Raw genomic sequence first — 21195 nt, 5'->3', positions numbered from 1 at the left:
TAAAAGTAATTAGGTTCCTTTTTTTCCTGCTCCTGAACGACTGTCATTGATTCTAACATGAGTCTTCCCTGCCTGAGGAGGAGTTATCCTGACTCCCTTTCTAACTGGTTTCCGGTGTGTTTAGTCCCAGTCCTTTGTGGGGGCATGTGTTGAGTGTCAGCCACTTCTCCCTCAGAGCATACCCAGTCTGCTCTCACCACCAGGCAGGCCTTGATTTGGTCTTTCTAGCATGCTTCCTTTCCCCATTTCGGGGGCTTTAAAATTTTTATACACATGACAGGTTTTACACTAAGAATGTGAAATGTTTTTCAATTAAAAAGCTGCTTTTGAGGCTGGGCATATCATACATACATACAGTCATATGTATCATACATATGTATGATATGATACATATCATACATATGTATCATACATACATACATACAGTCATAACAGGTGACTGTTTATGTCGGTAATCCCAGCACGCTGGGAGGCTTGAGGTAGGAGGATTTCTTGAGGCCAAGAGTTGGAGACCAGCCTGGGAAACATAGTGAGACCCCATCTCTACAAAAACATATTCTAGAATTAGCTGTGTGTGGTGGTGCATGCCTGTAATCCCAGCACTCTGGAGGCTGAGGTGGGAGGATTGCTTGATCTGGGGAGGTCGAGGCTGTGATGAGCCATGATCACGCCACTGCACTTCATCCTGGGTGACAGAGCAAGACCCTGTCTCAAAAAAACAAAAAAAGAATTCACCCACTTCAAGTGTACAACTCAACAATTTTTGGTAAATTTACCAAGTTGTGCAGCCATCACCATAATCCAGCCTGAAAACATTGTCATCGCCCCAGTAGTGTCCCTTGTGTCAGTTTATGGTGCATTCCTGTCTCCACTCCCAGCCCCACTCAGCTGCTCGTCTTTGAGTCTCTGTAGATTTGCCTTTTCTGGACACTTCATGTAAATGGAGTTATCCAATATGTGATGCGTCGTCTTTTGTGTCTTTCACATCATCTACTTCTGCTGATGGTGTCTGCCAAGCTGGTTTGATATCTTTCCTAAGCTCCCAATCTCAGACAGTCTTTTCAACTTCTTTGGATTTAGAGTTTTGTTGTTGTTATTTTTTTCCTCATCTCCATCTTCTATTATAGCTGCATCAATTTTTCTTTATCTTCATTTGTAGATTCTTCCTGAATTTTCATCTTCTGCATAGATGTATCTAGTCAGGTTCCGATCAGGAGACAGAAACTACACAGTAATTTGAATAGGGAAAGTTTAATATGAAGAATTATTTCTACTATCATGTGGGAATCATGGAATGGGAAACTGGCTCATGAGGAGTAAAGAAGACTCTCAAGAGTGCACAGGAGAAGCCACACGTGGCGGCTCAGCCTGTCATCCCAGAACTTTGGGAGGCCGAGGCAGGCGGATCACCTGAGGTCAGGAGTTTGAGACCAGCCTGGCCAAAATGGTGAAACCCTGTCTCTGCTAAAAATACAAAAATTAGTCAGGTGTGGTGGCGTGCACCTGTAATCCCAGCCACTCTGGAGGCTGAGGCAGGTGAATTGCTTGAACCTGGGAGGTGGAGGTTGCAGTGAGCCGAGATCATGCCACTGCACTCCAGCCTGGGTGACAAGAGTGAAACTTCATCTCAAAAAAAAAAAAAAGGGGGGTGCACAGGAGGAGCAGATAGTGGAGCAGTCACTATCCCTGGGGCCGAGATGGAGCATCTAGGGTAGGAATAAATGTAAAGGAGTGATACATCCCCAAGGCTGAGATCCAGACGTCCTGGCTTGCTGGATGGTGTGGTTCCCTGAAACGCAGAGCTGCCCTGAGATGGTGCCAGGGGATGCTCTCCACGGGGAGGTGGCATGCCAACAGCTGTCACCAGGAAACTGTTCTCTGGGGTGCTGAGGGAGGATGCCCATGGGAGGTGCTATCAGAACCCAAGGGTACTGGTGAAAGCCCTCTGTGGGAAGGTGGTAGGCCAGTGGCACTCACTGTAAAGCTCTCCCGGCAGGTGCCAAGAGAGCTGTTTATGAGGGCGTCACTCTTGGCACTCTGCTGCAAAGCTGCCCAAGGTGTGCTTCCCCCGGAGTCAGCCTAGAGGAGCAACCAGAGCCAGCCGGAGAAACCCCTTCTGCCTCCAGCACCCCTCCAGTGCCCTCTACCGCAAAACCTCACACCATGCCAGCTGGCAAAGGAGAAATGTTTCTGTGTCCAGCTCCATTATTGCAGAGCAGGCAAAAACAAGGGCAGATTTGGAGTTGAAAGGCAATAAATTGATAGCTGGCATAATAGATAAAAAGGAACGTTCATGAGCTATACTTTCTGACAAGTTTCAAAATTATATCCAATTCAAGGTCAAGGTAATCAGTTTCTTCTCCCCCATCCCTTTTTTAATTACTTTTTTCTCTTTATAAAACAAGAATACTTTGGGTTCTTCATTTTGAAGTGTTTCCTTTTGAGTCAGCAATTACAGAAAATTTGTTGAAGTTGGATTCCCAGATACGTTGGGTATCACCTTATCTTCTAGAAAGAAAGCAGGATGGAAACCAGCGTCAAACTGGCCAGTACATTCTGAAGTTGACTCTTCTTGTGACTCACTTACTTTGTTTAAAAATTTGCGTAGTTTGCTAAGGTACCAAGGTTTTAACCAGCTCTTCTCTGATCGTTCAATACCAGTGTCTGGACACACAGCAAATTCTTCTCCTTATAACTTGGCATTGTTTTTGTTGTTATTTGTTTTTATATTTTTAAACTTTTTTCAGTCAGTAATAATGGCCTTATTCTATGAAGTTGGTGCAAAAGTAATGGCAAAAACTGCGATGACTCAACCTAATATCTGATGCATCAGAAGCACTTGAAATCAGTTCTCTTGCAAAAACAATACTTGTTTTTGTACAAAAAAGTCAATAAAAAGTTTCAGAATGATGTTAAATTCCACTTGGATGCTGAGTGTCTCGGACCTCCTTCTTAAGTGCTCTCACTTGGGACACATTGAATCCATCCACATGGGCAGCTCCCCCTCTCTTCACTCCTCAATTCTCTGGCTTAGACCTTGGTCTGCTTTTATCCAGATCTTCAATAGGGTTTCACCCGCATCAACTTAGTGGTCTGCTTGAACTGACCAGAGAGTGATGAGGCTGCAGCGCAGGCCCAGGACCCACAGAGCCGCGTGGTCCTTGGCTGGGGTCAGGTGTCACGGCCCCTTTGATGAGTGTGCTCCTCTCCCTCCAGTCCGGGGTCACAGCCTTGCCTCCGAAGCTGGGTGGCCCCTCCCCACTCTTGGACGTATTCATGATTGCCTAGGAAGCCCCTGCGTGTACCTCCGACCTCACTTTACCTCTAGTAAAAGGAGGAGACACGTTACAGTGTGACTCAATTGTATTTTCTAAAGAGAGAATGATTTTTTTTCTCAAAGAAAAAAAAAGGTTTCTTCTCTGTGAGGATAAAGAACTGCTAAATAGTTTTATGAAGGCAATGGTTTCCTTAGAAACCGTGAATTACCACCTGCCTGTTCTTTCTGGCATGTAGTATTTTCTTTAATAGCCTGGCACTAAAATAAGAAAATTGGTTAGCTCCTTATTCAGGGATAGCTAAGACTTTTTTTTCTTTTGTGTTACTCCCAAACAGGATGGAATTTGAAATAGCTGTTAATTGCTTTTAGCCAATTAATCATTTATTCAGAAAATATTTTCTGAAAACCTTTATGTACAAAGCACTCTGAGGACTCCTAGCGCAAGGCAAGACTTAGGTACAACCCAAGGCAGTGTAAGTGTTACCCAAATAAATGTTGCAAACCAAACAGTCTGTGAAGGTCTGGCCTACTGTTGCCTCTACTGTTTTTCTTTTCTCTACCAGCACTAACTAGCTAGAAATAAGACAACTAGCAGTGCACTGGGATCTGGATTTTGGTGGCACAGATTCCGCCAGAAAACATGGTATACTTGAACATCTTTGTTGTTAAATAGGCTGTGTTAATTACCAGCAAAAATGTGTTGATGTCTTGTCCTGTGCTTAGAGAACATATGAAAACCAACAGATTTTACTTCCGTTATCTTACTCATGCATGTAGCTTTGAAGACATTAGTTTGTCAATAATATTGTTTGAGTCTGTGCTTGTATATGAGCCCTGTGTTAAGTAGTTTAGAGCCAAGGGGAAGAATGAGACACAATCTTATTTCCTATTAGGGTGATTTCATAATCGTTGTCCAGACAGAAATCTGCATACAGAGGAAACGTGAGGAACAGTAGAGCTGCTCACAGCCCAGTGCACAGAGATGCCGTACAAGATTTGTATCCTCCTGAGCGCTCATGGTAGATTGGTCATTGTGTAGGCTTAATTAGGAAAGAAAGGTCTTTTCACTGGGCAGCGAAGGACGTGAGAGAGAGTATTTATCAGAACAGTCTTGTTTTCGTGACCTGGATAGGCTGTGTCTGCCTGGCTTGAACATAACTGCTGTATTTCACATCCCCCTCCATCAAAAGTATTTGGGTAGATGAGGTCTCTGAGGTCTCTGGAGGTTCAGCATATCATTATTAGAAATCCTCTTCTAAATCCTTTGTCAGAAATAGGCTATGGAAAGTCTGCCACAGTTTCCTGTATAATTAGCCTCAGAGATCATGTTGACCATCTTTGTCAAAACATGTTGGTAACCAGGCATCTCCAGAGAGCTGCAAAGCTATAGAGAAGTTCCTTTTCCTCCATGAAACTTTTCTAAGGATATAGAAGACTTCTAACATTCAGGGGTAAAATGGCAACAGTGATGACATGTTAGAGGCAAAACTGCAAACACTTCTAACATTCGGGGTAATGGCAACAGTGGTGAAATATTAGAAGCAAAGTTCCAATTTCACATATATTTCATGAGAACCTCTATGATCCCAGTTATGTGTTAGGCACTAAATGTTTTTTATATATATACACATATATGTATATGCCAGACAGAGTTACTGCCTAAGGGAGCTTACCATTTGAGAAAGGCTAAGATATGGAGAATGAGGGAGAGATTTGAGTCCTTTGTTTTGTGTTTGTGCATATGAGGGGTTGCGTCCCTGTGTGCCTTAGGATGCTCGTCTTCTCATTCACTGTTTTACACCAAAACTGAGTTTGTCTTTCTGCCTGAGTTTGTAACACTTTGACCTTTTCAGTGCTATGCATAATGTTACTAATTCAGCCTGGTTTTGACTTGGATAGAGGCAAATTATAACTTGTGTTTAGAGCTTCACCTGCTCCTTTCTCCTGCATAGAGTGTGGCACCTGGCTGTTACCCTGAGAGCTTAGCTAGGAGCACCTTGTAATAGATTCCAGGTTCCCTTACCCACCCCCTTTCCATTGCGCTCCCCTTATCTCTTGTTTCCATGTAGATGCTGACATCAGAAGGAACACAGCCTCAAGCAGCAAATCCTTCGTTTCCTCCCAGTCCTTGTGAGTACTTTTTTTTTTTTTTTAAAAAAAAAAAAAAAAAAAGAAAACCTTAGGATATGTAGAGAAACAAACCCAGTTCTTGGCGTATGGCTGGGCAAGCCATCCAGATGTAAGAGGAGGCGAGGTTAAAGGGAGGGGCTTGCTGATGGTGCTGAGCCCACGGGAAGAAAGCGGAAGCTCTTTGGTCTCAGTGGGATGGGCTCTCGTGGAGGCAAAGCTGGAAGTGAGTTATTCCTTCTCTGCTGACTCTCATCATAACCAGAGGCCCCAGAAGGTCTCAAAAGAGAGCAGTGATGATGGTTTTTGGTTATGAAATGAAATTGAACAGATTCCACATCATAGACCCAACCAGGGGAAACAGTAGCTCATTTGGGAGGAAAAATTGCTTTTTAGTCCACAAAGCAATTTTACTCACTTTGTTTTGTAGACAGGCATCATAATCTCCATTTTGCCGTTAGAGGAGCTGAAGTTCAGAGAAAGGAGGTGACAGAGTCCTTCATTAGCAGTGCCGTGCAGTGGCAGGAAGTGGGGCTTGAACCGAAGTCTTAGGACCGTGAGACTAGTGGACTTTCACTGTCCCGTGTGTGAGGGTGATGAGCAGGCCGGGGTGCTGCGGGTGTTCTCCCAGCGCAGAAGTTGCTGCGTGGGGGATGAGACCATGAAGGGAAGCCTCCCATCTGCTCATCCTTTCCCTGTGTTCAGCCGTCCTTGATCCTCCCCTTTCCAGCTCCCACTGCTTCCTGCACTCCACATCTGCTGAGGCGGTGGCCATGGGGCTCCTGAAGCAGTTTGAGGGGATGCAGCTTCCAGCCGCCTCGGAGCTGGAGTGGCTTGTACCGGAGCATGACGCCCCTCAGAAGGTAGGTCCTTAGCTCTTCTTCCTACCCAGGGGCCGTCGTGAGCCTCTGTGACCTTGTTTTCCTTCGTCACACGTCCCTAGTCTGGAATGAGCCTGTGTGTTCCCCCCCTTACTCGTGGAAGCCATTCATTACAATGTGTCAAGTGATAAATGAACGAGTGAATGCTTGTTCGCCTTGTCAGAGCAGACACGACGGCGCCTTCTCAGTCCTGATTCACATGCCTGCTCGCCATACTCAGTCATGTTTGGTTTGTGACCACCTCGGAGACACTACGCAAAAGTGAATCGCTTGGATTCTTTGCTCTGCAGTTGTCTTTAAGGCCTGAAACACGCTGGCACAGCAAGGATCCTGGGATGGGTGCAGGGACAGCATGAGTCGTGGGGCCACTGCCCTGGTAGGCTGTTTCTGTTTGCTTCTTGGAACCCACAGCCCTCACTTCTAGTACCTTGGCGCCTACTGGTTGTTTCTGAGGTTCCCTGAAGCCCTTATCCTGTGGTGTTCCTGAAATGTCTTTCACTCATTATGCTCTGTCATGGCCAAAAGGGTCCTGCATTTGTGTTTCCCAAGCCCGTCCGTGTGAGCTTACCCCAACTGTGTTGTTCTCCTGCCCATCCCTGACTCACTGCCCATTTCACCAGACGACGGGCAGCACGCTGACATGAGCTTACCCCAACTGTGCTTTTCTCCTGCAGCTCCTGCCCATCCCTGACTCACTGCCCATCTCACCAGATGACGGGCAGCACGCTGACATCTACAAGCTGCGGATTCGTGTTCGTGGCAACTTGGAGTGGGCCCCCCCCCGGCCTCAGATAATTTTTAATGTTCATCCAGCCCCAACGTGAGTGGCCAGTGTCTGTGCCCTTTGGAGCACAGATCCGTCCTCTTTGGATTGTCAGGGTTTCGTCTCACCCACTTGTCCCTGCCTCCAGCTGTCCTTCCCACACGGTTCTCTTCATTTAAAGGCAGAGGAGGAGCATTGTCCATTTGGTCCTTCGTTTCTTACTCTTAAGTCCTGGAGCTAATTGGAAACGAGGCAGGTTTTGTTTTGCTGGCATTCCCAACCTGTTGCCTTCCTCCCAGTAGCTTTGTAAGCTTGCTGGTTTTTCTTCTCTTTCTAAGACGGATGGATGCTTTTCTCTCCTGTCATTCTCTCTCCTTTACCACGTCTCATTCCTTACATTTGTACAGAATGTGTGGTTCATTACTGGGCAGAGTCACTGCCTAGACCTAAATCCTGTATGGAGTTAGCTCTCCCAATAGGTTCATTTTTGTCCAACTAAAACACAGGTGAATTCCCCTCTCTTCCCATACTTAACTGGAGCTGTATGTGTGTGTGCTCAGTCCTTCACACCTCCAAGGCCTCATGCAGCTGCTCTATGCCAATGCCCTGTCCTTACCCTTTCTCAGGAGGAAAATTGCCGTGGCCAAGCAGAATTACCGCTGTGCAGGATGTGGCATCCGGACTGATCCTGGTGAGTGTCTTCCCTCCCCACCATGCTGCCTCCAGAGGCTCTGTGCCCTCTCCCACACGCAGGGAGAGGTGGCGTGGCAAAGGCGGTAACAGGAGGTGGCGTGGCAGAAGTAGGGAAGGGGAAAGAAAGGTTCGTAGTAGGCAAGAGTGCTGGCAATTGGAGGGAAATGATTTCTGGGAGCACATGGCCAGGATTGTATCCTGTGGAAAGTTGGGTAGTTCCAGCTAGCTGGTAAGGCTGGATCTTACTATCTCCGGCTGGTTTTATGTCCTCAGGGCCACCAAGGTAGGACATGACCCCAGGCTCCACTCTGGATTTCTGCAAGCTTTGGGGAACTCAGACAGAGGTTGCTGGAGGCCATTGGCTGTCCCTCTCTGCCCTTCCAAGGGAACAGCAGAGCCGCCTTCCCAGCTTGTAGATGGGAAAGTTACATCTGGCTTTCCGGCTTTCCGGTTTTTCCAGATTATATCAAGCGACTGCGGTACTGTGAGTACCTGGGCAAGTACTTCTGCCAGTGCTGCCACGAGAATGCCCAGATGGCCATCCCCAGCCGGGTGCTGCGCAAGTGGGACTTCAGCAAGTACTACGTCAGCAATTTCTCCAAGGACCTGCTCATTAAGATCTGGAATGATCCTCTCTTCAACGTGCAGGACATAAACAGTGCCCTCTATAGGAAGGTCAAGCTGCTCAATCAAGTCCGGGTAAGACCTTGGAAAAGGTCACCTTAGAGTCTTGCCCTTCTCCTCCCCTCGTCTCCTCCCCTCATCTCCTCCCCCACCGTCTCCTCCCCTCCCTGTCTCCTCCCCCCGTCTCCTCCCCCACCGTCTCCTCCCCTCCCCGTCTCCTCCCCTCATCCCTCCCCAATCCCCTCCCCTCGTCCCTCCCCCGTCTCCTCCCCCAGTCCCCTCCTCTTGTCCCCTCCCCCCGTCCCCTCCCCTCATCCCTCTCCCCGTCCCCTCCCCCATCCCCTCCCCCTGTCCCCTCACCTCGTCTCTTCCCCTTGTCCCCTTCCCTGGTTATATAGGGCTTCCCACAATTACCACACTTCTTGTTATCGCAGTGTCAAAGCTGTAACCGTCTCTCCATTCATGTCCTCACTATGTACTTTCTTAATCTCTTCCCATTTCCCAGGTTATCTGTCTAGTTGGAGCCTCAAACGTGGCAATGGCAGCTAGGAAGCTGTAGATAGCACTCAAGAGCAAAAGCAGAATTTCTTCCTTCACTGAAAACATTAGTGAATGAATGAGGAATCGGATATCAAGTGAGAAATTGGAATTTCGGAGCACTCCTCTGCCCAGACTGCTTATGTGACTCGGGCAGACAGACCTGGCGGAGGGGCCTTCCCTGACTAGAGGGCACTCTGAAGCCAGTTATCAGAGCGAGTTAGAGCATAGGACAGTCTGAAGCCAGTTGTCAGCGCAAGTTAGAGCGAGTTACAGTATAGGACAGTCTGAAGCCAGTTATCAGAGTGAGTTAGAGCGTAGGACAGTCTGAAGCCAGTTATCAGAGCGAGTTAGAGCGTAGGACACTCTGAAGCCAGTTGTCGAGTTAGAGCGTAGGACGGTCTGAAGCCAGTTGTCAGTTAGAGCGTAGGACGGTCTGAAGCCAGTTGTCAGAGCGTAGGACGATCTGCTCTGGCTGCAGCATGCAAGGCTTCTAGACCCCCAGGGTTTAAAGGCCCTGGGCTTCCCACACTGGATTCCTCTTCTCACATCTCCCTTCCACTCCTGCCTCCACCTCTTTCTTTTCAGCTGCTGCGGGTCCAGCTGTGTCACATGAAGAACATGTTCAAGACTTGCCGACTGGCCAAGGAGTAAGTCCTTTGTGGAGCCAGAGCCCTCTGGCCACGTTGCTGTCTCCGAAAGGGACACATCCCAGCGCTTGGCTCTTGTTATGTAACGAAGGAGAATAGAGAGATTTTGCAGAAATGTAAAGTTGTAGACAGGAGGCCACAGCAGTAACTGTATCTGTGCCCTTCTCTCTGGAAGGGGATCTGTGGTCATTCCGTCCAGGGCAGGCCACCACTCTTCACAGGCTGGGTCTCACATGGACCGCTCGGCAGGAGTCTATAAATAAGTCACTCCTGCCATCCAGACACCTAGTGGTGTGGAACGGCTGGGGCGGCCTGGAACTCTGGGCTGGCTGATCGTTGCCCACCCTCGTTACTTTCTGCAGTTTCTGGATAGGGATCCTTGTACTACGATGTGGCACACGGACTGTTCATTCCCTCCCCTGCCTCCTGTCACTCCCTGTAGGCTTCTGGATTCCTTTGACACAGTCCCGGGCCACCTGACAGAGGACCTCCACCTGTACTCACTGAATGACCTGACTGCGACCAGGAAGGGGGAGCTGGGGCCCCGGCTTGCTGAGCTCACCAGGGCAGGGGCTGCCCATGTGGAGAGATGCATGGTGAGAAAGTCTCACTGTAGCATGCGGCTGAGCCCTTGCTTTTAGGGATACAAGGAGCGGGGTGGACCTGGGATTCTTGCCACTTAGCTCGAGGAAGTTGAAATGGCCAGTCAGCACTGGGAGAGGAACTGGAAAGGGCTGCTGTTCCTTAGCCTGGAGAGCAGCCAAATCATCCCGATCTAAAGACCCTCAAGTGAGGGGAGGAGCTGGTGCTGGCTGTGGTCCTGGGTAGCTCTGGGCAAGACTGAGTAGACTTTCGCTCAAGAATTGTTGGCTGGGCGCGGGCGCTCAGGCCTCTCATCCCAGCACTTTGGGAGGCCGAGGTGGGCGGGTCACCTGAGGTCAGGAGTTCAAGACCAGCCTGACCAACATGATGAAACCCCATCTCTACTAAAATAGGGAAATTAGATGGGCATGATGGCAGGTACCTGTAATCCCAGCTGCTCGGGAGGCTGAGGCAGGAGAATCGCTTGAACGCAGGAGGCGGAGGTTGCAGTGAGCCAAGATCATGTCACGGCCCTCCAGCCTGAGCGACAAGAGTGGAAAAAAAAAGGCAATTGTCATGATGTGAGAGGAGAACTCTGGACTGGAATCTGCAGAAGGAGTCTACCCTCGGCCTTCGTTTGTTGTTCTCAGTCATTATGACCAAAATAAATACTTTGTCCCCCTCTGAGGCCTCAATTTTCTTGGCTCTAAGATGAAGAGAATAATTTACTTTCTTCTCAGTATTTTTGAGGGTTGATGAGGTAATTTGTATGACAGCGTTTTGTATACTTTATGTATTCCTCAGACGCACATCGTTATTGTCGTGATCTACTCAACATGCTGAAAATGCAGAAATTACACTTTTAGAACTTCCTGTCTTAGCCTATGCCCAGTTTATGTTCCTGTGACAGTCCCAGAATTAGAGCTGGGCATAGGTAGGGCACCCTGTGTGTCTGGGAGGAGCTGGAAATCCTTCACTACAACCTGACTCCAGGCTCGGAGTTGTATTTGAGGAACAGCCTTGTCTCCACATTTTATCTTAATTGGTTGTGGTTCCTATTCTGAAATAAAATCACGACCCAGATGGGACTGTCGGCTTAGGAAGCCCTTTGTGGCGCCATCTCCTCCTGTGTTCATGGAGAGCCGCGCTGGGGGTCGGAGCTTCTCCGGCTGGTGCCTGTCTGACCTCCTGCCTGATGCTTTGTCTAAGGCTGCCCGGCCCTGGCCCTAGTTCAGCTTTCATGCTTCTGAGTCCAGCCCAGGCCTCCTGCCCGTGGGCAGCAGAACCCCGTAGACCACTTCCCGCCTCGGTGTTCACCCTCCCGTGCCAGTTCCTGATGTGCCGCTCCTCATTTTGCCATCTGTGTTTTTCCTCCCCAGCTCTGCCAAGCCAAGGGCTTCATCTGTGAGTTCTGTCAAAATGAGGATGACATCATCTTTCCCTTTGAGCTCCATAAATGCCGGACCTGTGAAGGTGAGGGCAGGTGCAGGCATCGGGCAAGTGAGCCCCACACAGGGCTCCTTGATTCCCCGGAGCCACCCCTGTTAGCAAGAGTTTGGGGCCACTCAGCACCTCGCGGGGCCTCCCCAGGGGACACCACGCCTTGGTGGTGAGAAGGGGCTGTGGCAGCAACTGACCTCTAGGTGGAGATAATACAAATCGTTTTCTTCTCTCTCCCACCTTCCCAACCTGAGTAGAGTGTAAAGCGTGTTACCATAAAGTCTGCTTCAAGTCTGGAAGTTGTCCGCGCTGCGAGCGGCTGCAGGCCCGGCGGGAGGCACTGGCCAGGCAGAGCCTGGAGTCTTACCTGTCCGACTACGAGGAGGAGCCCGCGGAGGCACTGGCCCTGAAAGCCGCCGTCCTGGAGGCCACCTGAAGAAAGCACGTGCAGCCCTCCCTCTGGGCCGGGTCACACCTGTTGCAGAACTGAGCCACTCTTTGAAGGACTCGCCCCACCTGGGGCTTCTTTTTTTTTTAATTATCATCATCTTTTTTTTTTTTTACTGACTTGTCTGACGTCCGTGTGCAGTCAGCCGTTGGTAGGTTGATGGGTCCAGAGTCTGTGGTGACAGATAATTTGTAAGCACCAGGTGTTTTCATCAGAACTGACATGCGGGTCCTTCAGTGAAGCTTCTAGTGCCTCTGTCAGTGGAAGAGACAGCAAGACCAAGTTCTTCCAGCATCTATGGCCTTCTCCTCTAGGTTCCACCTGCATGTCAGGTATCATTTCCAATTTTCCTTTGTTTCAGTTTTGGAGCTTCTGAGCCAGGCCTTTCTCAACCACCTCTCCTCCTGCTGCTGAAACGGGGATGGCGTTTTCCCTCTCCCTGTCCTGGACTGGGGTCAGACTGTGCCCCGAGGAGAAGCAGCAGAGAATGGGACTACGTCATGGGCATTTTGTTCACTTACTTGGGTATTTTAGGCACCACAGAACAATCACGACTGTCCTAGACTCCTCAGAGACCTCAGAGGCAGCCGTGAATGTCCCTGTGTTGCTGGGATTTCCTGTTTGAAATATTTGAAGCATAGATGATGCCACAAGCTGACTTTCTTCATCTAGCCTGGTGATCTTGAAGCAAAGAACAGAACTGATGCTTAGACCAGGCTCCTCTGTAGCCTTACGCCGCAAGCATACGTGAGGCGACAGCTCTGTCACTGAAGGAGCGCTTACTCAGAGGAGCTATCGGCCTCCTCTTAGGTGTTAAGGTCTCTTTTAGTTAACCTGGCTTTTTGGTGCAGGTGTGGTCTTTGAAGCTCAGGCAGGTCCCTGATGCCATTCTAAGGTGGGGACAGGAACCTCACCCACCATCTTCTTAGTGTGTCCCTGATGACCCTGTCCTCTGTTAGATGGTCATCGTGGTTCTGAGTAAAAGTACAGCCCAACTCCGTTCTCTCTTCCCTTCCTGCAGCAGAGCTGGGTCCTTCCCTGGTGGCCGAGTCTGTCTTGCCTTAGCTTCTTTGGTCAAAGTTGGAGAAAAGCTTCCTGCTATTAGTGCTGTTACAGAACTTGACAGTCTGTGGATGTGAGTGTGAATGTTCCTGTGTTCTTGGGATAACAAGAGCCTTTATGCCAATTATGCACTTAATTCTGTTTAGCCTGGTAATGTTTATCTGTTCATTTGATAATGCTGATTTTAGTGTGCTGCCTCCCCCTGTTAATGTGTGTGTTGATGGCGAAGTCCTTGGGTGGGGCCATGTGTGTGTTTGTGATGTTCCTTAAGTTGATGCAGCTTCTAACCTCTGTGAAAACACTGGTCAGAGTGGCTTCTCCAAGAGCTGACAGCTCTGTGAACTAAAGCCTGCATCATTTTTGTTCTGGGATTGAATTCTGCCCATGGGCCTGTCTTCTCATAGTTGCTTGCTGGTAGGAAAGAAATGGGCGTGGGCGCTGCCCCTGGAAGCTGAACAGAAAGTTGCCTGTGGTTGGTGGAAGCTGATGAGAGCTTGAGCTGGCGGTAAGAAGGAGTCTCCCAGGGAAGTGGGAGAGGCGTTAAGGTGATGGCTAGGGCTGAGGCACCACCAGCACAAAAGGGAACATGTGGGAACTGGCCCCTGCCCTTGATTCCTCTGCCTCAAAGTTGGGATCTGAAAGTCACGTACGGCTAGAAGACCCCGAGGCTGTTCTCCCTTCTGTTCATAGTGAGACTCTAAAAGCCAAGTCCCAGAAGTTCTGAAGGGCTGTGACTAGAAGTGCCCAGGTCCTTCAGGGAGCTTTAAGAATGACCCCACAGAACTCAAGTTTCACTAGGGGTTAGGTCCCAGATTCAGACCCAGGGGTTTATAAAAATGGTGAGCTCTACTTCCAGTTTTGGTTTAAATTACACATCCAGGCCAGGCACGGTGGCTCACGCCTGTAATCCCAGCACTTTGGGAGGCCGAGGCGGGCGGATCATGAGGTCAGGAGTTCGAGACCAGCCTGGCCAAAGTGGTGAAACCCCGTCTCTTCCAAAAATACAAAAATTAGCTGGGCGTGGTGGCACATGCCTGTAATCCCAGCTACTTGGGAGGCTGAGGCAGGAGAATTGCTTGAACCTGGGAGGCAGAGGTTGCAGTGAGCCGAGATTGTGCCACTGCACTCCAGCCTGGGTGACAGAGCGAGACTCCATCTCAAAACAAAAAACAAAAAGGTGACACATCCAGCTCTTTCTCCAGGTCATTGCGCTGGAGGAGAGATGTGCTGTCTTGTCCTGCCCGATTCACATCAGCATAGGATGAAAGGATGACAATGCTGACAGCTTCTGAAGCCGAACTCAACAGTCTCATAGGCTTCTCATTTGTCACTTATTTTTCTCCATCTCCCTCAACCGCACCCCATCCCTTTAGATTGTGCGTCTGTTTTAGTGACTCTGACACGATGCTGTCATCACCGTCCAAATACCTAGTTATTTATTTATTCAAGAGGGGGGAAGCGGGTAGAGAATGGGATGTTTTGGAAGCACTTTGCAACTTACCACTATCTGAAAATCCCCTGCTGTTGCGGGGAGAAGCTTTGAATGCACTGAAGAGAATTCCTTCTAAATGAAGGCGGGTGGTAGTGTTCTTTCTGTAAGTAAAGGGAAAGAAAAAAACATAGTTTGCTTACCAGGTGGAGACAAGATTCAAGACATAGCAGAAGAGTGGAAGACAAATATTTTCCACTTAAATGAGGCTGTTTTTGACGTTCTCTGCCAAGGATTTAGAGCTTTCGTTGAATTAACATTAAAGGAGCGCGAGTCTCAGTAGAGATGCTCTGTGTGTACAGCCCGTGCTCTGAACTGGGTTTCCCCCTGCCGTGGTTCTTGTGCAGCCTGGCAGTTCATTGTCATCTTTAATAAACTAAGGAAACGAAATTCTGTCTTTTGTCAGCCTGCCTTGACTGTCAAGAAATGGCATTGTGTCCACTGTAGAGCAGGTGTATCTGAACATTGAGAAGGTTTCTGTGTTATAATGTAAAGCAAACTGGACCACACACATCAAGGAAAGTGAGGTGGAGTGGCTATGTCACTAACTTGCCATGAGACCTCAAGCGAACCACTTCACTTCTCTGGATTTCTGGTACATGGGACGTGTGCCCCCTGCCCATACCCTTGGTGTAACTGTCGCTTAAAATGAGGTATCTTCCTCTCCGCAACATCTGACTTGCCTTAGATGCTTCAGTTCCCACTTCTGTGAGCATCTAGCATCTTTCTCTTCTGCTCCTGGCCCTCTGGAGCTTCAGCTCTACCCTGCAACTCTCTGAACATTTCCCCTTAAATGTCCCCTTGTCATCTCCAACCAGTGTGTCTAAAACCAGCATCAATACCGTCTTTCCCATGTCAACTCTAACCGGTGTGTCTAAAACCAGCATAAATACTATATTTCCCTTGTCATCTCCAACCAGTGTGTCTAAAACCACCATAAGTACCATATTTCCAATGTCATCTCCAACCAGTGTGTCTAAAACCAGCATAAATACCGTATTTCCAATGTCATCTCCAACCAGTGTGTCTAAAACCAGCATAAATACTGTATTTCCCTTGTCATCTCCAACCAGTGTGTCTAAAACCACAAGTACCATATTTCCAATGTCATCTCCAACCAGTGTGTCTAAAACCAGCATAAATACCGTATTTCCTGTGTCATGTCCAACCAGTGTGTCTAAAACCAGCATAAATTCCATATTTCCCGTGTCATCTCCAACCAGTGTGTCTAAAACCAGCATAAATATCATTTTCCCATGTCATCTCCAACCAGTGTGTCTAAAACCAGCATAAATACCGTATTTCCTGTGTCATGTCCAACCAGTGTGTCTAAAACCAGCATAAATTCCATATTTCCCGTGTCATCTCCAACCAGTGTGTCTAAAACCAGCATAAATATCATTTTCCCATGTCATCTCCAACCAGTGTGTCTAAAACCAGCATAAATACCGTATTTCCCTTGTCATCTCCAACCAGTGTGTCTAAAACCAACATAAATACCATATTTCCCGTGTCATCTCCAACCAGTGTGTCTAAAACCAGCGTAAATTCCGTATTTCCCGTGTCATCTCCAACCAGTGTGTCTAAAACCAGCATAAATACCGTATTTCCTGTGTCATCTCCAACCAGTGTGTCTAAAACCAGCATAAATACCGTATTTCCCAAAACCTAACCATTAGTCACCCAGGTTTGAAAATTAATTGTCTTCAACTTCCTCTGTAAGTGGCACACTCAGCTCATCACACATTGTCTCCTTCCTACTCCCTGTCATCAAGTTCTGTTGATGTTTTCCTCTAAAATAAATCTCTCATTACTTTTCTGCCACTAGCACACAAATTCAACTCTTCTTGATCATACATTATTTTCCGCCCTGCTCTTCAGTGGAACAATGACCAGAAGCACCTTGTGGGATGAGGGGCTGGGTGCGGTGGCTCACCACTGTCATCCAGCATTTTGAGGGGCCGGGCGTAGTGGCTCTCAAAGTCATCCAGTACTTTGAGAGACCGAGGCAGGGGGATCACCTGAGATCAGGAATTCAAGACCAGCCTGGCTAACATGACAAAACCTCATCTCTACAAAAATATAAAAATTAGCCAAGCATAGTGGCACGTGCTTGTAATCCCAGCTACTCGGGAGCTGAATCATGAGAATCGCTTGAACCTGGAAGGCGGGGGCTGCAGTGAGCCGAGGTTGCTCCATTGCACTCCAGCCTGGGTGAAGAGCGAGACCCTGTCTCAAAAAAAAAAAAAAAAAAAAAAAAAGCACCAGCACACAGTGGCATGAGGGGCAGGATTGTGGCCACCTCCACCTCCCCTCTTAGTGCTCACCAAGTCTCTGCAGCGGTGAGTGTGTCCTCATCTCCTGTCTTCTCCCTCAGCTACTTTGTCTGCAACTGCTCCTGTTGTGTTTGCCCGGCAGTCATCATCAGAGGACACACATCCCAAATGTCCTTCAGTCACTTTATTATTAAACTGCCAGCTCTTGCCTTGCCAGGGACTAAACCAGGAGATAAGATGATATTTATATGCTGTAAACACATGCTACATATTTAAAAATCTTCATATTTACAATTTAAACTGAGAGGAGAATGAAAAAGCCATGTGAAAGACTGCTGAAGTTGATAAAATGTTCAAATGTTTTTCAACTAGAGATAGGAAAATAGCTTACAGTACAAAACCTTTACTTTGTTCTAAGGCCCTTTGTTCGTTGTTACAAACTGGTGTTCACAGGAAGCCAAAGCTTGATTTCCAGTAAGTTCCCAAACTTCTGTTCTCAACATTTAACTTAGATTTTAGATGATCATATTCCAAAACTGGAAAGACTGTTGAAGAGGAAAACAAGGACCATTGATTCACAATGGCAGCCCAGCATTTATTTATTCATTCAATCATCCGTCAATCCCAAACATCTGTAGATGCTTCTGTGTTCCAGACACCATGCCAGAGCTGAGAGTACAAAGAATCACAGAATATTGTTTAAAGATGTTTACTGCAGCATAATTTATGAGAGTAAAAAGTTAATGGAAAATTAAAAAATTGATGCAACCATCAAAATTACAGTTATAAAAATTATGATAGTAAGCCACGCACGGTGGCTCATGCCTGTAATCCTAGAACTTTGGGAGGCCGAGGCGGGTGGATCACGAGGTCAAGAGATTGAGACCATCCTGGCCAACATGGTGAAACCTTGTCTCTACTAAAAATGCTAAAATTAGCTGGGTGTGGTGGGCGCCTGTAATCCCAGCTACTCGGGAGGTTGAGGCAGGAGAATCGCTTGAACCCGGGAGGCGGAGGTTGCAGTGAGCCAGGATCATGCCACTGCACTCCACCCTGGGCGACAGAGCGAGACTCTGTCTCAAACAAAAAAATAAATTATGATAGTAACATGGGGAAAAAGTCTTGTAACACAACGTTATGTGAGAAAAAGTTAGAAAAAGTGTATGTCAAATATATATTTATTAGTCCATACTTACATAAATAAATGACCAAATAAATAAATTCTCACAGAAGAATTCTAAACAAAATACGTAAATTCTCCCAGGAGGTGGAGTTTAATTCCTTCTCCCACTGAGGGTGGACTGGAATTAGTGATTCACTTTTTTTAATAAAAGGATATAGAAAAAGGGAAATAGCAACTTTATAGTAGAGAGAGCTAAGATGACCTTAACCAAGTAATCAAGGTTGACATCTCCGAAGATGTCATGTACCTACTGATACAATGAAAGGGGTACATCTTCCCTGACATTCTTTCAGAAATCCATAACCTCAGTCTAATCATGAGAAAAACAACAAACAACATAAACACAGGAGCAAAATTCGAGGAACTTTCTACAAAACACTTGACCATTCTCAAAACTGCCAAGGCCATGAAAACAAGGAAAGAGAGATGCCGTCACAGAGGAGAGGAGACTAGGCAGATACGATGACTGAATGCCATGTGGGATCCTGGGTGGGATCCTGAAATGGAGAAAGGACATTAGTGAAAAAACTGGCAAAATCTGAATACAATTTGGAGTTTAGTTAAAAGTGACGTACCAATGTTGGTTCCTTAGTTTTGGGAAATGTCCAGTACTACAGTAATGTAAGACGGTAACATGAGGGAGAGCTGAAATCGGGTGAGGGCTATGTGACAAATTTGTACTGTCTTTGCAACTTTACTGCAGATCTAAAATTATTCCAGATTAAGAAGTTTACATATATAAAAAGCATATGTACATCATAATTACAGTTATGCAAAAATATGGTTAGAAAAAATACGTAAGGAAAACAAATACATAAAAATAAGTGTGGTTCTGTTAGAAGGGTGGGATTGTGGAGTATTTTTTCCTCTTATCTGCTTACTAAATTAGCTGTAAATGAGTCATTTTCCATAAATTAAAGAGTTAATTTTAGAGGTGTTTTGAGAAAAAAATTCTTTTCCTTGAAATACAGAGGGAATGTACAAAAGTATATCCGTATTGAAGGGTAGACAAGACAAAGGCTGCTTTAAAATACCCCTGAGACATCCTTCTGCACAAGATAAGCTGGCCCATGTTGACCCAGAAAATACCCCTTGCTCCTCACTTTCTGATCCCCTCAGCCTCACCCCAGTTCTGCTGCAAATGGGGGCCCCTGTCGGCCCCACTGCCCTGACAGCACACAGGGAGAAGGCACCAAAGAATTTCTATAAACCCTGAAAATCCAGGCTTCGAGACCTTGGTTTTCGTCCCTGATCATTTGTAGGGTTCTCAGCATTACCTTAGTCCTGGAGGAACTGTGGCTTCCAAGGTAGGCTCATACTCATCAGGGTCTCCGGGAAGGCTGGGGCAGGAGTGAGAGGAGGAGGCAGAGGGCTCATAGGACTCAGGAAAAGCCTTCTTGAAGGTCAAGTTTTAGAGTGGAAGGTTCAGGCAATGGCCACCTGAACACTTTTGCAGAAGGTTCCCAGACTGTAACTATTCCAAACACTACAAACAGCACTAATGGACTGGCCTGGAGCTCCCGCCATAAACACCTGTAAGCAGTCACTCCTTCAGTAGTGTGTACTGGCCCTGGCCACCCTTCTTCAAACCCAAGTACAAGTAAAGTCTTACAACTGAAAAGGCAGAGGTGACCGGCCAAACAGAAATATCTACCTAGCCTCCTAGCCTGCATTCTTTCCACAGTGTGCCCAGTCAACTCACGAGTCTCAGAGAACAGAGTAAACCCTCTCTTTACTCCTTAGATAGCATTTTTCCCCAGAAACACTTTATCAGAAACTTTTTTTTTTTTTTTTTTGAAACAGTCTCACTCTGTCACCCAGGCTGGAGTGCAGTGGGGCAATCTTGGCTCACTGCAGCCTCTGCCTGCCAGGTTCAAGCGATTCTTGTGCCTCACCTTCCTGAGTAGCTGGGACCACAGGTGCACGCCATCACACCCGGCTAATTTTTGTATTTTTAGTAGAGACGGGATTTCACCATGTTGGCCAGGATGGTCTCGAACTCCTGACCTCAAGTGATCCACCTGACTCAGCCTCCCAAAGTGCTGGGATTACAGGCGTTGAGCCACTGTGTCTGGCCAACAATTGTTTTTTTAAAACCTATCCCCAAGGGTTGGGCATATGGATCAAGCTGGATTGTCTGAATTCATTCCCTAGAATTTGGACCTTGAGGAAGTAAGACAATGAGCGAAAGATGGGCTGGCACTTGTTTGTTCCAGCATGGTGATGAGACTGCCACTCCCGCCTCCTGGACCCTGGGTGTGTGGCCTGGCCTGGGGAAGGTGCTGGGGGGTGTTGAGGCCTGGCCTGAGGGAGGTGCTTGGGGCTGTTGAGGCCTGGCCTGGCCTGGGGAAGGTGCTTGGGGGTGTTGAGGCCTGGCCTGGGGGAGGTGCTGGGGGGTGTTGAGGCCTGGCCTGGGGGAGGTGCTTGGGGCTGTTGAGGCCTGGCCTGGCCTAGGGAAGGTGCTTGGGGGTGTTGAGGCCTGGCCTGGGGGAGGTGCTGGGGGGTGTTGAGGCCTGGCCTGGGGGAGGTGCTTGGGGCTGTTGAGGCCTGGCCTGGAGGAGGTGCTTGGGGGTGTTGAGGCCTGGCCTGGCCTGGGGAAGGTGCCGGGGGGTGTTGAGGCCTGGCCTGGGGGAGGTGCTGGGGGGTGTTGAGGCCTGGCCTGGCCTGGGGGAGGTGCTTGCACAGGGTGACATCATTTCAGGGAGTAGTTGCCTCTGTCCCTGGCCAGTCTGCAGTCTCCAGCTTCATATCCTCCCGCTGGAGGGCAGAGACGACGGGGGTGTCCCTGTGTATGTTTAAGTGCAATGGCATTTTAAGAAAACTATTCGCAATTTTATGAAAATAAATTGCTGCTGTTTTATTAGCAGCCATAGTAAGCAAGGCCCTGGCTGGGTACTTGCTCCGTGAAGCTGTGTGCCTGTGACTGCCTTAGCAGCGCTGGCTGCTCCTGCTCTTGAATCTAACAAGCAGCTGGATAAAATGTTCACGTTTTCGCTCAAAACCAAACAAACAGAAAAACTCAATTAACTTTTTTGTGTGGGCTGAAGCACCTCTGTTTACCCGCCCCCCGCAGTGACCCGCATACTGTCCCCGGAATGGACGGACTCACAGGCTGTCACATCGCGCACGTCTTCCCCGGAGAAGGGATGTGAATCTTGGTGGG

The 21195-nt window shown here is 48.0% G+C and overlaps 1 protein-coding gene across 11 annotated transcripts in view; it reads left to right on the top strand.

Annotated features, from left to right (window-relative positions):
* Positions 1 to 14963, top strand: part of RUBCN (rubicon autophagy regulator) — a 74476-nt gene extending 59513 nt beyond the window's left edge. For 8 of the 11 annotated variants that reach the window (XM_054480567.1, XM_054480564.2, XM_054480563.1 and 5 more), the window contains 9 exons: positions 5347 to 5407; positions 6135 to 6267; positions 6960 to 7105; positions 7675 to 7739; positions 8202 to 8440; positions 9491 to 9552; positions 9995 to 10148; positions 11514 to 11607; positions 11832 to 14963. In XM_054480567.1, the coding sequence (XP_054336542.1) occupies positions 5347 to 5407; positions 6135 to 6267; positions 6960 to 7105; positions 7675 to 7739; positions 8202 to 8440; positions 9491 to 9552; positions 9995 to 10148; positions 11514 to 11607; positions 11832 to 12010 (1133 nt within the window). In that variant the 3' untranslated portion in view covers positions 12011 to 14963. Of the gene's footprint in view, positions 1 to 5346; positions 5408 to 6134; positions 6268 to 6959; positions 7106 to 7674; positions 7740 to 8201; positions 8441 to 9490; positions 9553 to 9994; positions 10149 to 10547; positions 10819 to 11513; positions 11608 to 11831 lie in introns of those variants that run through there. The other 3 variants (XM_063661392.1, XM_054480569.2, XM_054480568.2) reach the window with 1 other exon arrangement.
* The last annotated feature ends 6232 nt before the right edge of the window (positions 14964 to 21195 follow it).

The sequence above is a fragment of the Pongo pygmaeus genome, chromosome 2, assembly GCF_028885625.2.
Source record: "Pongo pygmaeus isolate AG05252 chromosome 2, NHGRI_mPonPyg2-v2.0_pri, whole genome shotgun sequence".
In the NCBI taxonomy this organism is placed as follows: domain Eukaryota; kingdom Metazoa; phylum Chordata; class Mammalia; order Primates; family Hominidae; genus Pongo; species Pongo pygmaeus.
The sequence above is the reverse complement of the archived record's forward strand: the minus strand, read 5'-3'. Positions and strand labels throughout refer to the sequence as shown.